Source organism: Cloeon dipterum, chromosome 2 (genome assembly GCF_949628265.1).
Source record: "Cloeon dipterum chromosome 2, ieCloDipt1.1, whole genome shotgun sequence".
Lineage (NCBI taxonomy): Eukaryota > Metazoa > Arthropoda > Insecta > Ephemeroptera > Baetidae > Cloeon > Cloeon dipterum.
The window spans coordinates 9,437,478-9,449,494 of NC_088787.1; the positions used below are offsets into that span (position 1 = coordinate 9,437,478).

General features: G+C 34.7%; 1 protein-coding gene across 1 annotated transcript; it reads right to left on the reverse strand.

The window, feature by feature from the left end:
- Positions 1 to 5,978: 5,978 nt before the first annotated feature.
- LOC135935685 (proteasome assembly chaperone 2) lies at positions 5,979 to 7,422 on the reverse strand. The gene is made up of 7 exons (XM_065478194.1): positions 7,263 to 7,422; positions 6,975 to 7,137; positions 6,849 to 6,907; positions 6,626 to 6,792; positions 6,337 to 6,447; positions 6,169 to 6,277; positions 5,979 to 6,110 (listed from the first exon to the last, which is right to left on the reverse strand). Exons 1-7 carry the CDS (start codon positions 7,320 to 7,322, stop codon positions 6,030 to 6,032), a joined length of 750 nt encoding a protein of 249 aa, XP_065334266.1. The 5' UTR covers positions 7,323 to 7,422; the 3' UTR covers positions 5,979 to 6,029.
- Positions 7,423 to 12,017: the final 4,595 nt, after the last annotated feature.

Consider the following 12,017-nt stretch of genomic DNA (forward strand, 5'->3'; position numbering starts at 1 on the left):
TCAGACTGGATTAAAAGCGCCGTGAAAAGCAGACGCGCTGCAGCTCACAATCAGTGAACTGGCAAATCGGCCAAATATAAAAGGCTTTTCAGGGAAAGCCTCACCAATTGAAATAGGATTTTGTTTTGCTAGATATCAAGTCAACAATATTTTACTGTGAGGTTTTAAAGGGGAACGATACTGGGCAACAATTGAAAAATATTTGAATTGTTGGATGCCATAAACAAATTGTTCAACAATTTGCAATAATAAAAAAGGACCTTCCTACAATAAAAATTCATATTTTGCCAATTTTCTCCAAAATTTACAGAGCTTGACCACATTTTCTTGGCATATTCCGATTCCTCTCGTCGAGATCTGTCCAACGGTGTATGCCACTTATTGGGGAAACTCTTAGTTTTGAAATTAAATCGGATTTCAAGTAAGGAGACAGCCATTGCCATTTGAAAAGCACGGTAACTTCCCAGCCAATTTTCTCAAAAAATTACAGTGCTTCTTATAGGTCAATTTAGGCTTTAACTGAATCCTAAGGGACGAGTTTATGCATTGGCAACAAGCATTTCCCAGGCTTTTGCAGTATCATTCCTCTTTAAATTGAGAAATATTTTTGATTGCGAAAAATGTTACCACTATTCATGAAATTTTTGTAATTTTAATAGAGCTTTCCAAAACATTTGACCTGAAAATTGACTCAATCGGGAATATGCAGGCTTTACCAGGCTAAAAATTATGACCTTCCTAAAAAACCGCATTAATATTATATTATTGTGAGGTGGCGACCTGATCCGCAGGTCGGTGCTCCTCTGGCTCCGCGCATAATGGTCCTAATTTAAGCTTTAACCTTAATAGATTGCTAATTTTCCATGTCCAACTGATAAAATAACCTGCACTCAATCTGTCCCATTCAAAAGCTAATTGTAAGCCCTATCTGGGGGGAATGCAGTTCAATACAAACAAAAGTTATAGAACAAAATTAACCTTTATTATCCACTTGAACATCACGGGCACACGGGCGGTGGCTGGACCTCAAAATCAGTGATGGAGAAAAAGGCAACCCCAGAAACCACGAAGATTCACGCACTGCACAACACATTCCGTCACCCATCTCCGATCCGGAAACGACCGTCCGTCCGACTGTCCGTCCGTCCGTTGATAACTCTTGTTCACCCCTATTTAAGCGTTTTTCTCCCACTGAGACCCCACCACGCCCAAATTCCAATTACATGAGAATATTTCCAAACAAATCAGTCGCTCCGCCTTTCAAGACAATACAATATCAAACTCCATAACATGAAAAGCATTATTTGCTCCAGATTCCGAATGAAATACAAAACAAATATTGCTAAGTCTTTAATTCCGCGTTGCCCAATTTACATTTTTTTCGTTGACACATTCAATATGTCGCACTCGAGCTTGAGATTACTCAGCACTGCTGCTCGTAATATTAACCCAGAAAATTGTGCCTTTAGACTAAACACGCATTCTTTTGTGCTTCGCTTGTATTCAATTAGCAAAACGGTTAGACTAATTATGGCGCTTCTTTAATGATTTCTATGCACACTATTAGCTTGCCCAAAATGTGTTGATATTGACCAATCAATTTAATTTCAAAATGTTCTTTTCTGTAATTTATATATTTGAAAGGGCTGTACTCGTTTTACAGAGCATTAACCTTTTTTTGTAAATTTTCAGTTCAATTTAAATGCTGCTTGCTCGGTGCATAGCGAGTAATTCATTTTACCGTATTTCTACAGGAATGTGTCCTGCTCAACTAGTTTCAGCTGGTGGCACCCCTTTATTCATGAGCTTCCTGTTCCGCCTTGGGGCTGAGGAAAAATTATGACAACCTCTCATGCTTCTGCTTTTATTGGCATCTATTAACAATATTTTATAGATCAAATGCTCGTCAAATAACTAAAAATAATTAAATGTTTGCGATTTGTTTCTTCTGAGACAGTATGATTTTTCTTAATCAGACGTTTTTCCGGAAAACACTTCAATATGAAAACACAGCTTGCTTTTAACACTTGCTAATATTAAATTGATGCAGGAAATTTGTGAAAACTCATGCTCATGAATTTGGGATGCAACCAGTAGCCGCGTAACTAGTAGAGCAGGACCTTTCTGTATAGAAAGATGGAAAATAAACAGTTCGCTACACACCGTGGAAGCTGCATTGAATTCTTCTGGCAATCTTTTGTCACTTGTCAAATAACAAATAAACTTTCTGCAATTCAGTTATGAAAATGTAGGTTAAAATTTGTAAACGATACACATAAAGAGAATAAGTATCTTCAAAATATTTGTTGAGTGCTAAAATATTTAACATAAATAATCTTAGTTAATTAAAGCTGTGCGGGAATTCTCTGGAGGACATGCAAAAAATTAAAGTCAATACATACTGTTGCCATGGGCGAAACACTTATTTAAATGCGCAATGATAATTATGTGATGACGCGGAGCGGAGAGAAGTGCAAAAGGTTTGACGACTTAAAGAGGCGCGAAATTTTGTGCACCACAACCACACGGAGAGCCACTTAAAAGAACGCGTTTGCATTCAAAGCGACCAAAGCAGCGTTCGCGCGATGATCACTGCTGCTGACCCGCTTTCTTATCTCGCTCCAAAAAAACAATTTGACCAATTACAATTACTCATCGCCTCGGAGAAATATAATTGCATGCACGCGAGGCACATTATAATATACCTTGGGAACGGGATTGACAAAACAATTATATATTTTAGCACTCTAGATTTAAGGGCAGAGAAGAATAGTAAGAAGCACACAAATCGAAGAACTAATATTTATGTACTGTAAAAATCAAACATTCAAAAGATTTTCGTTTAAAAAAAATCAATTAGATTTATTTCTGATTCAACACCACGCCAAAATTAGCCTAACCCAATAATTTGCAGTCAAAATAATAATTTGTTACGCTTAAAATGAAACTCTTAGAATTTAACGGTTTAGCATTTGGTGAAGTTAATATTGTATTCGTGCTGATAGTTTACATAAAAATTTACGGAATTATTTCGATATTACGACTCTTGACTTTGAAGAAAATGACCAAGGCTTCAAAATCGATTTTAAAAAGCAGTATTTGCTCAAATTGAGTTAAAATTTTATTAAGAGTAAATGTTAAAATAAATGTTAGAATTGTAAAATTTATACTCTGAAAAAATTTATTGACAATCTTGAATCATATATTTATGAAATTCAAAAATCATCATTGGTTCACAAGAGATATATTTATATAATTAAAATATTACAGTACATACTAGCAAGCATTAGAGTGATTGGGATCTTCTCGCATTTTAAATTATAAAATAAACAAAATTTAAATTAAATTGTTTAAATTATTATTAATTAAAAACAACCAAACATTTTCTAAAAGCTATATAATATTCCTATTTTCTATTTTTTTTTAATTTTAAACAATCAAATTGAACATTAATAAGCTTATATTTTGTTTAAAACTGTTGGAGTCCCACCACGTGTATTCAGTTAGACGTAAAATAATTATTTGTAATTCATTCATTCCAAATCAATCTAGTGATATATAAATATTTAATAATTATGCTCTAATTAATTATGATAAAATATCTAACTTAAGGTTCCGTATCACCAGCACAAGTTGATTATATTTCTTATTCTCCTCACCCGTTACCATCTGGCATGCAACCCTTTGGCCTTTTTGCCCAGTTGCTCATCAAGCAATCAGCCGCAGCAGTCAATTTTGGTTCGGCCTTTTCGCGCCCTTCTTTTCCTCCCGTAATGAAATCAGTCGGCTGAACTTGGGCGCCCGGATTTACCCTTTCAACCAGTTTACGCCTATAGACGGTGCGTTGACACGGGACACCCCGACACGCGGAGAGTGTCTAAAGAAAACCTTTTCTAAATGACCTTTTCTAAGATTCGACGTTAATATGATTTTTGGCAAATTTAGATTTTCCTGATGCGAGCTACGTAAATTTCGATTTGCGGAGGAAAATATATTTTATAGATCGGATATATTTCTTGAGGACTCAAAACCGAAACTTCAAATTTAGTCTCGCCGAGAGCGTGAAGAAATATAAAACATTTAACTTTTCGTTTTTATAATATAATATACTTTTCTCCATTTTCTGGCAGACTTGCAAAAAGATGGCTTTGTTAATCCGATTGCGGTTCTGGTGCCAAAAGTGCCACTTTCTTTTCACCACAGCGGCGAGGGAGGGAAAGCGATATTTATGTATTTCAGAAAATTTGATCTGGGAAACAAAAGAGGCTCCAAAGGAATTCAGAAAGCAGATTTCAAGACTTCATCAAAACAGAAGAGGATCAAGTAAGACCAGTATGCTGGAAAATGAAAGGTTCAATTGAGTGCCTGAAGTGGTTCCCGAGCTGGTTGAAACGGACTTCAAGATGAAACCATATATAAGCGTGTGCGTTGTACAGAGTGGCAGTCAGAGTTCACCTCCAAAGATCTCTTTGGCGCAGTTTATTCCAACATTTTCAAGATTTCAAAAAAAGAAGACAAGGTAACAAAGAACTGAGGATACAGCGAGGGAGGAGAAACTGACCCCTGAAGACTCTGAATAGAGGCTCTAATAGACGACGAGGGCGTGGAAGACCGGCAGTTGACCTTTTCGCTCAGAAAGTGTGAGACGATAAATCCCAGGAAATCGTTTCTCTCTTAGTTGTTTATCTACTACAGTGTTGGGAATTTCGATTCCACAATTCTAGTGATTTTTTAGATTTTATGAAAATTGCTCACAATCTAAAAAAAGTTTTATGTTAAAATTAGCTGTTCAGTGTGACAAATAAATCAGATTTAATTTTCAACGAACCGGGAAAAAAATAGAAATTTCCCACAAGCGTTACTTCCATGCTCTGTAAGTTTTTATCGGTTTTATAATTGTAGGAAGGCAAATGAAATAATATAATTAAGGAAGGATTTCCACATGCAGAGCGCCATAGCTCGTAAACCCCGTTGAATTAAAATATTTCTCCTGAGAGGATATTTCTTAATTCGTTAAGGATAGGGTTTCTTGTCAGACAGTCAGACAAAAATCGTTTTTCAGAAAATCATTTGAAAAATTGCTATTTTTGATGTCGTCTGGACTAATTTTGATATTTTACAGTTCGTCAAAGTCATCCTCCTTAAACCTCCGAATTAGCAAATTAGACTTAAGCAGTAGATTTCATCTGTTAAAGGAATAAAAATTTCTCTGATTGTTAATCTTCAATTAAACTAACATTAATAGACGTCATAACGGCAACACGCATATCATCATGCAACAGAGAGAAATTACTCTCTTGACTAAAATTAACGTCGGCTTGAAAATTAAATTTGGAGCGTAGGCGGCTGGAAGAGACGTGCATGACCTTTCACTCCATTCGGCTGCAGATGGGCGCTCTCTTCGCAAACACGACGACTCACGGCACGGCGCGGAGAAAGCGCGTGAACCCTACAGCAGAGAGCAATGCACTTCTAACACACAATGCAAATATATTTTTGCCTTGGGAGCGAACCTTTTCTTCAGATAATGAAAAGTGTGCACACGCTTTTCTCGTAATTTTCGCTATTGTGTGATTATAATGCGTTATATTATTATTTTTTTTTTAAATTTAAAATTATATTGACTTCTCACTTTTATTTTTTAGCCACCGAAACGAAATAATTTAAAAATATTTGTATATTTTATTAATCATTTAAGCAGGCATGGAAAATATTTATTTTCAGATTAAATCTGTAAATCATTTGAAAAATAAAGTGAAAATTTTCTACTATTTAGAGAACAAATAAAATTGCTGTTAAATTAAAAAATATGATTTTTATGCCTGCTAATGTGCTTGTGTTTAAATTATAATGAAAACTAAATTAAACCATAGTTTTTTAATAATGTTTAAAAATATTTGCTTTTTACTTACAATCGATTAACAATAGGAATAATTAGTTGCAGTTGTAAGTTTATAAATATAGAGGCAATGAGCATCTATAAGATATTGAATTTATTTCACAGACAAAAACCAATTTAAGGGGAATAATTAAAAAATGCCGGTTGGTGGGCCATTGCCAACAAGGTGGCTCCAGGAAGGAGGTAATCTCCACTTGGAATCAGCAGACAGCTGCATACAGTGAAATAAAATTAGTAAATATATTTAACCACAACATCCAACCACTCACAATTCTGCTCCAGGCGTTGGCAAAACTAGCAAGTTGGTTGGCGTCCGTGTCGTTGAAGCCTTCGTCGCAGAATTTCATTAGAACAGTGCTCTCGACGCCAGCAGAAGAACTGCAATAATTCAAAATTTTGATAAGAAAATCACAAAATTAGCTAGATATTTTATTTACCAAGATTTATACAGTTGCTTTGCAAATCCTGATCCAATCATCACAAAATCCTCACTTTTCTTGCCGCCAAGCTCAAATTGTTTCTTCTCCAGGGCTGGACCCCACTTGGAACTGTAGGGATATTAAATTTTTATTGAATCATTGTCCCATTTCCAATTTTAAAAAAATTCAAGCCATTAATCTTATTTTTTTAACTAATCCATCACCATTTTAGTAAAATATTCAGTCTAAAAATCTAACAAAATCCATACTAGCGATATTTTCATTAGTTTTAGGGCGAGATGCTTACATTTCAGGATCAACCTGAGAGCTTGTGGTCAGGTATCGGAAGGGATGTCCTGTCAGTTGCGGTCCGAACCGTTCGTAAGCGGCCAAAGAGGCCAAAATGAGAACTTCGCTGAACTTTTTCTCCTCGATCCATTTGGACAGCTTCAGCAGAAAGTCCTTCCCATGCTCCTGAACATTATAAAAAATTATTATGAACGTTAATTAATTTTAAAAAAACAACTCACCTTGACAAGTGGAGATCTAAGTTGGAGAAAAATCAGTTTTCTCTCTTTCGACAGATACACTGCAAATCAACAACAATTCAGATTTATTTTAAGATTTCCAAGTTATTATTTTAGCTTATTATTTACATTCGCAGGCAGTGGCCAAGCTGTTTGAGCTGTAGTCGTAAGGGTCGCCGCCGACGATGGGCACGAGGGCCGGGTGCCAGGCGATGGCCCATTTCTCAGGCCGGACAGTTGCGATCAGAATGTCCACGGCCAGCTGACCGACATTTCCGATCGACACCGACGGCTACAAAGAAAAAACATAAAGCTGGGGTGTTTAATTGGAGTTTGGACAATTCTCAAAAATAAATTTCAAATAAAGATTGATACAATGACTTGGAAGAATTGAGTTCGAATAAAAATTTGACTCACGATGATGAATTTGTATCCAGTTACGTCCTCATCGAAGAGAAATTGAAACAGGCTGTTCATTTCCGCAGAATTCAGCTAAGAATTTCGATCAGGTTGAAGAAGATGATGAGCAAAATTTGGAGTTTTGTTGATTTGTTTTGGTTCGCGACGCAGTTGATGAATTATCCGCAGCGCGGCGCAGGGGCAAAGGTTTTGAGCGGTTTGGAGGATGAAAGGAGTGCTCGGCAGGTTGCATAAAAAGAAAGGCGCTAAGTAAAAGAGACAAGCAGTCTCTGCAAAAAGAATTGTTCCGCAGTTTCATTATTATTGTAATTTTGCAAAGGAAGAAAAATATGAAAGCTAATGAAAACAAGAGTGCGAAATTTTGCCGTGAGAATTTCCCTAAGAATTGAGAGGAAAAAATGTGGCTTATTAAAAATGAGTTTTATTATTATTGTAAACAAATTATCCTGATTAATTAAATATATATTGGCAATAATATCAATCAATTTACTAACTTCCAAACGCATAGTACACCAACCAAACCTCTAAAATATATTACATGGAAGGATCTAAATCAAGTGACACCCCCCTTGGCAAGTGGTCTTCAGATTTTGATGAAATTCGGTGGAGATGTTGCCCTAGGGGACCTAAGTTGAACCCTAAAATATTAGGTGAAAATTCCAAAAATTGCCCATTTTACAGGGGTTCAAAATTTGAGATTTTTGAAAAAGGTGATGTTTTTTGCGATTTGTAACTTTGACTCTGTTTGTGGTAAACACAAAAATTTTGTATCCAAAATGATCTACGTTTAACGCCAAACAACTTCCCCAAGATAAAAAACTTCGTAGGTCAAAGGTCAAGGTCACTAAATTGGGGTCAAACTTTTCGAAAAAATCCCACATACCCTAGTACATAAAATTTTGAAAATTCAAAATAGCCAAAATGTGCCTCATATCCATGGTAACAACATATAAAAAATTGGCGAGACTTGTTTTTTTCATTTTCGAGATATTTTGAATTGAGTGTTTAAAATCGATGTTTTCCGGGTCTTCTGATCATAAATAAAAACACGTTTTCCGCTTAATCTCAGCTTCTATGGGTCCGATTTAGAAAAACCGCACACCATTTGATACGTAATGACCTCCCCTAGGTAATGCAAGTGATCATAAGGGTGCCCATCCCCTTCGAACCCTTAACCACCCCCTGGAAATCCGAAAAATATTTTTTCATATATTTACTATCTAAATCGATTAATTTAAGCAAAATACTAATCAAATATAATCCAAAATAACTAAAATATAAAATATTTCTATTTTCTTTTTAGAAATAACTTTAAAAAAGTAAAATTGCTAAAAAATTGTTTTTAAGTTTATTTTAAATATATAATTATTTTGCGTTTTTTTTATTCAAAATTACTGAATTTTTTATTTTTATAATGAATTTTGGAATATATTTTCTATTTTACAGTGTTTCTTTATAAATATCAACAAATGCAACCAATAGCAACAACGTTTTAAACACACAATTTTCACCAAACGCCAATGGTTAAAAAATTATTAATAGTTGCATTTATTTATAATAATAAAATAAACAATAATGTAGAATATGACTTATATTCTAAAATTCATTATAAAAATAAAAAATTCAGTAATTTTAAGGGGGGTGTCACTTGATTTAAATCCTTCCACAATATTATATTATGTTTCAAAATTACACTAATTGTAAGAGTTTATTTATAGATTTATTTCTAGTTTCCATCTCAAATTCATTAACCATCCTTACACTCTTACAGAATTTTTATTTTTAACGTTCATCGCACAAGAATAACTTGGTGACTGAAATGTATAAAAAAAATTAACCAAATAAAATCATCTTATAAATTTGTAAAGCTTTCAAATAAATGTAAATTAAATGTAAAAAAACTATTTTCTTAATTAAATTGAAAATAAATATTTTAAAATTTTATATTCTATATTTTGAAACTTATACAAAATTTACACAATTAGAAATGCTTTTTTGCTGACATAGATGGGCAAAAACACGCTGGTAAAAAACCGTAGCGTTTGAAACGCGTGAACCCGGCTGTAGAGAAATGTTATGCAAATGAATAGGATGCAGAGTGTGGAATAAATCAGCATTCCTCCAACTGATCCGGGCGAATAAAAAAGCCATAATTCGCTGACAACTCCATAAAATAAAACTTAACGTGCGTTTTATCTTCGATTTCGTCGAAATGACAACATCATTTGCGCCGCTTTATTGGCTTTGGGGATTTTTTTGTCTCTTCTGCCTAGAAAATGCAGATTGTTGCAACAAACTTCCCGGATTTTCCTAAAAAAATTTAAAAAGAATTTACATTTATTGTGTCGGTAAGTTTATCTTTTAAAGGCTGTTGGGGAATTGTTACGTAATTTTATTGTCATTTTCAATTTTCCTAATTTTAATAGTATGGTTAAAAAGGTTCTTACGAAAATTTCTGGGGAAACCCTCTGGAGACGACTCTTTTTTGTCCAACTGTCCGCCCTTTTATCAAACCCTGATTCAAATGCAATTCAAGAGGTCTTTGAACGTTTAACGAGTAGAGATGACGGATCTGAACGTTTCTCCCAAAACGCCTTTTAAAATTAAATAAATTCATGATTATTAAATTAAATGCCATTTTTATTTTCCTACTATCGAACGTGCCCAAAAATTAAAGAGGACCCAATTCACGAATTTACTGCGACCCCAAAAACTAAAAATTAATCTTGATAAACGTGTGATGTGTCTTTTTGAAAGCCAAAAGGCCTTAATTGCATTCGCAATAATTAACAAAATCAGCAGCTTGATCAGAAAGAAAGGAAATTGTGGATTCGAACGCAATTAAAAGCTGATTCCAACCGCATTATGCAGGCGGGATTTAATTTAAAAATTCTAAAGATAAGACGCGGCGGGCGCAGACACGCGGACCGGTTGGATCAGCTTGTGTAATTTGCGCTTTTTGCTAAATTGACGTCTTTCGCGGCCGGTGCAATTTGAAAGAGATACAATGTTGCTTTCGTGTCAGGCCCACATACGCCGCGCGTTAAGTCATATATATATAAATATATATCGTGGCAGTGCAAAAAGCGCGATGAGAGAAGCAAAAGCGCGCTCGCAGCACAAAAGAGCGCAGTTTATGCCTCGTTTGTCACTCGTTTTTTTCTTGGAAGATCAACAGGATGCATTCGAATAATGAAAAATGATTAATTGACTGTGCATGTTCATTTATGAGCTGCGGAGCGAACACGAGCCGAAAATATAGCCCTGGCCAATGCACTTTCCTGCAAATGAGGCGAGCGCTCAGCGCGTGTCGTGTGCGAAAGATATCTCGGCGCGTTGCTCACTATAGTTCTATTTTAAATCAGGCCTGCCAATTTTAGACGGTTTTGTATTTAGATTAGGATTATAATAGCAAAATTATTTTAACGAATTATTTTTGTTTTAAATTTTAGAGGCAAAATTTAATCGAAATTTAAAATTAAAAGATACTTCTGTGGATTGTTTTTGTATTTTTTTCTTTTCATTTTTTTTTTTAAAAAAAAAGAAGAAAGAATCTCGCTCGCTTTTTTACTATAAAATTTACTATCTAGCGCTATAACAATAAACTTCTCGAGTTTCTATTCTTTATATTTTCTACAGAATAGTAAATATTTATTGCTAATTTGATATAACCATAGAACAAAGTGTATTTTAAAGATGATATGCAATAAAAATACAGGATTCGATGCGGAATACACCTGTTGCATAAGCCCTTAGTGTTCGAAGCCGCCAACAGATGGCGCCACCGAATGAATTCGTAATTAAATTTAATTTTAAGGCACTTTCGATGTGATTTCAAACTCAATCCTGCTACCGTGCATTCTTCACTTAATATGATTTCTTTTGACGTGCTGAAAACCAAAATCGGTTAAGCCAATCGCCGTAGAATCGTGAAAAACTATTTTTTTTTAAATATAAATATTTTCCAACGTTTCTTCGGCGAATGGCTGGACTGATTTTGGTTTTCAGCACTTGAAAAGAAAGAAAATTAAGTGAAGAATGCACAGTGGCAGGATTTTGTCTGAAAATCGCAGTGGAAGTGCCTTAAAATTAAATTTATTACGAGAGTATACGGTGGTGCCATCTGTTGGTGGCTTCGAACACTAAGAAATTATACAACTGGGGTAACAACAATTTTTACAATGTTCTAAGCGCACGATGAGCTAGAAATTTTTTAAATTTTATTCTTCTGCTAAACAATCTTTTTTTTAATTAATAAAATTTATTTTACAATGGTTTCTCTCATAGCTTTGGATGAGAATAGTAAAAGGTTGTGATAATTATTATTGTAAAAGCCAGCTGTGTTTTTATTTTGGACCAGAGAGCAGACAAAAACTTTCTATAACTTTTTGGAGCATTGAAGATGCTATATAAAGATGCTCTAAATTTCAATTATTATCATTTAGAAAAAGCTAAAAATTTCATTGATCTATCGATTTTGATGGATGGTCTCATTGTTATATTTTTTCTATTAAATAGCAATCAAAGTGTTTCATCAAATCAAAAGCTCTTTGGGTTTTCCAGTCAGTTTCCGTGGGTTTTCCCATTGGCCAGGAGCATCTGTGGCGAGAGAGTCGGATCATTAGTTAACGACAACCAGATCAGTACGTTTTATATAATGTTAGTTTGCCGAGTCACGCGATTGAAAAAGTTATAGGCAGCAATGATGCGCCATAACAAACGCGAGCGCGCGCGTGTGCGTTATTCCGAGAA

Coding starts and splice junctions, on each gene's coding strand:
- LOC135935685 (XM_065478194.1), bottom strand. CDS start 7,322: ATGAACAGCCTGTTTCAATTTCTCTTCGATGAGGACGTAACTGGATAC. Junction 6,448..6,625: donor TCTCAGGTTGATCCTGAAAT/GTAAGCATCTCG, acceptor ATATCCCTACAG/TTCCAAGTGGGGTCCAGCCC. Junction 6,278..6,336: donor AAGCAACTGTATAAATCTTG/GTAAATAAAATA, acceptor GAATTATTGCAG/TTCTTCTGCTGGCGTCGAGA.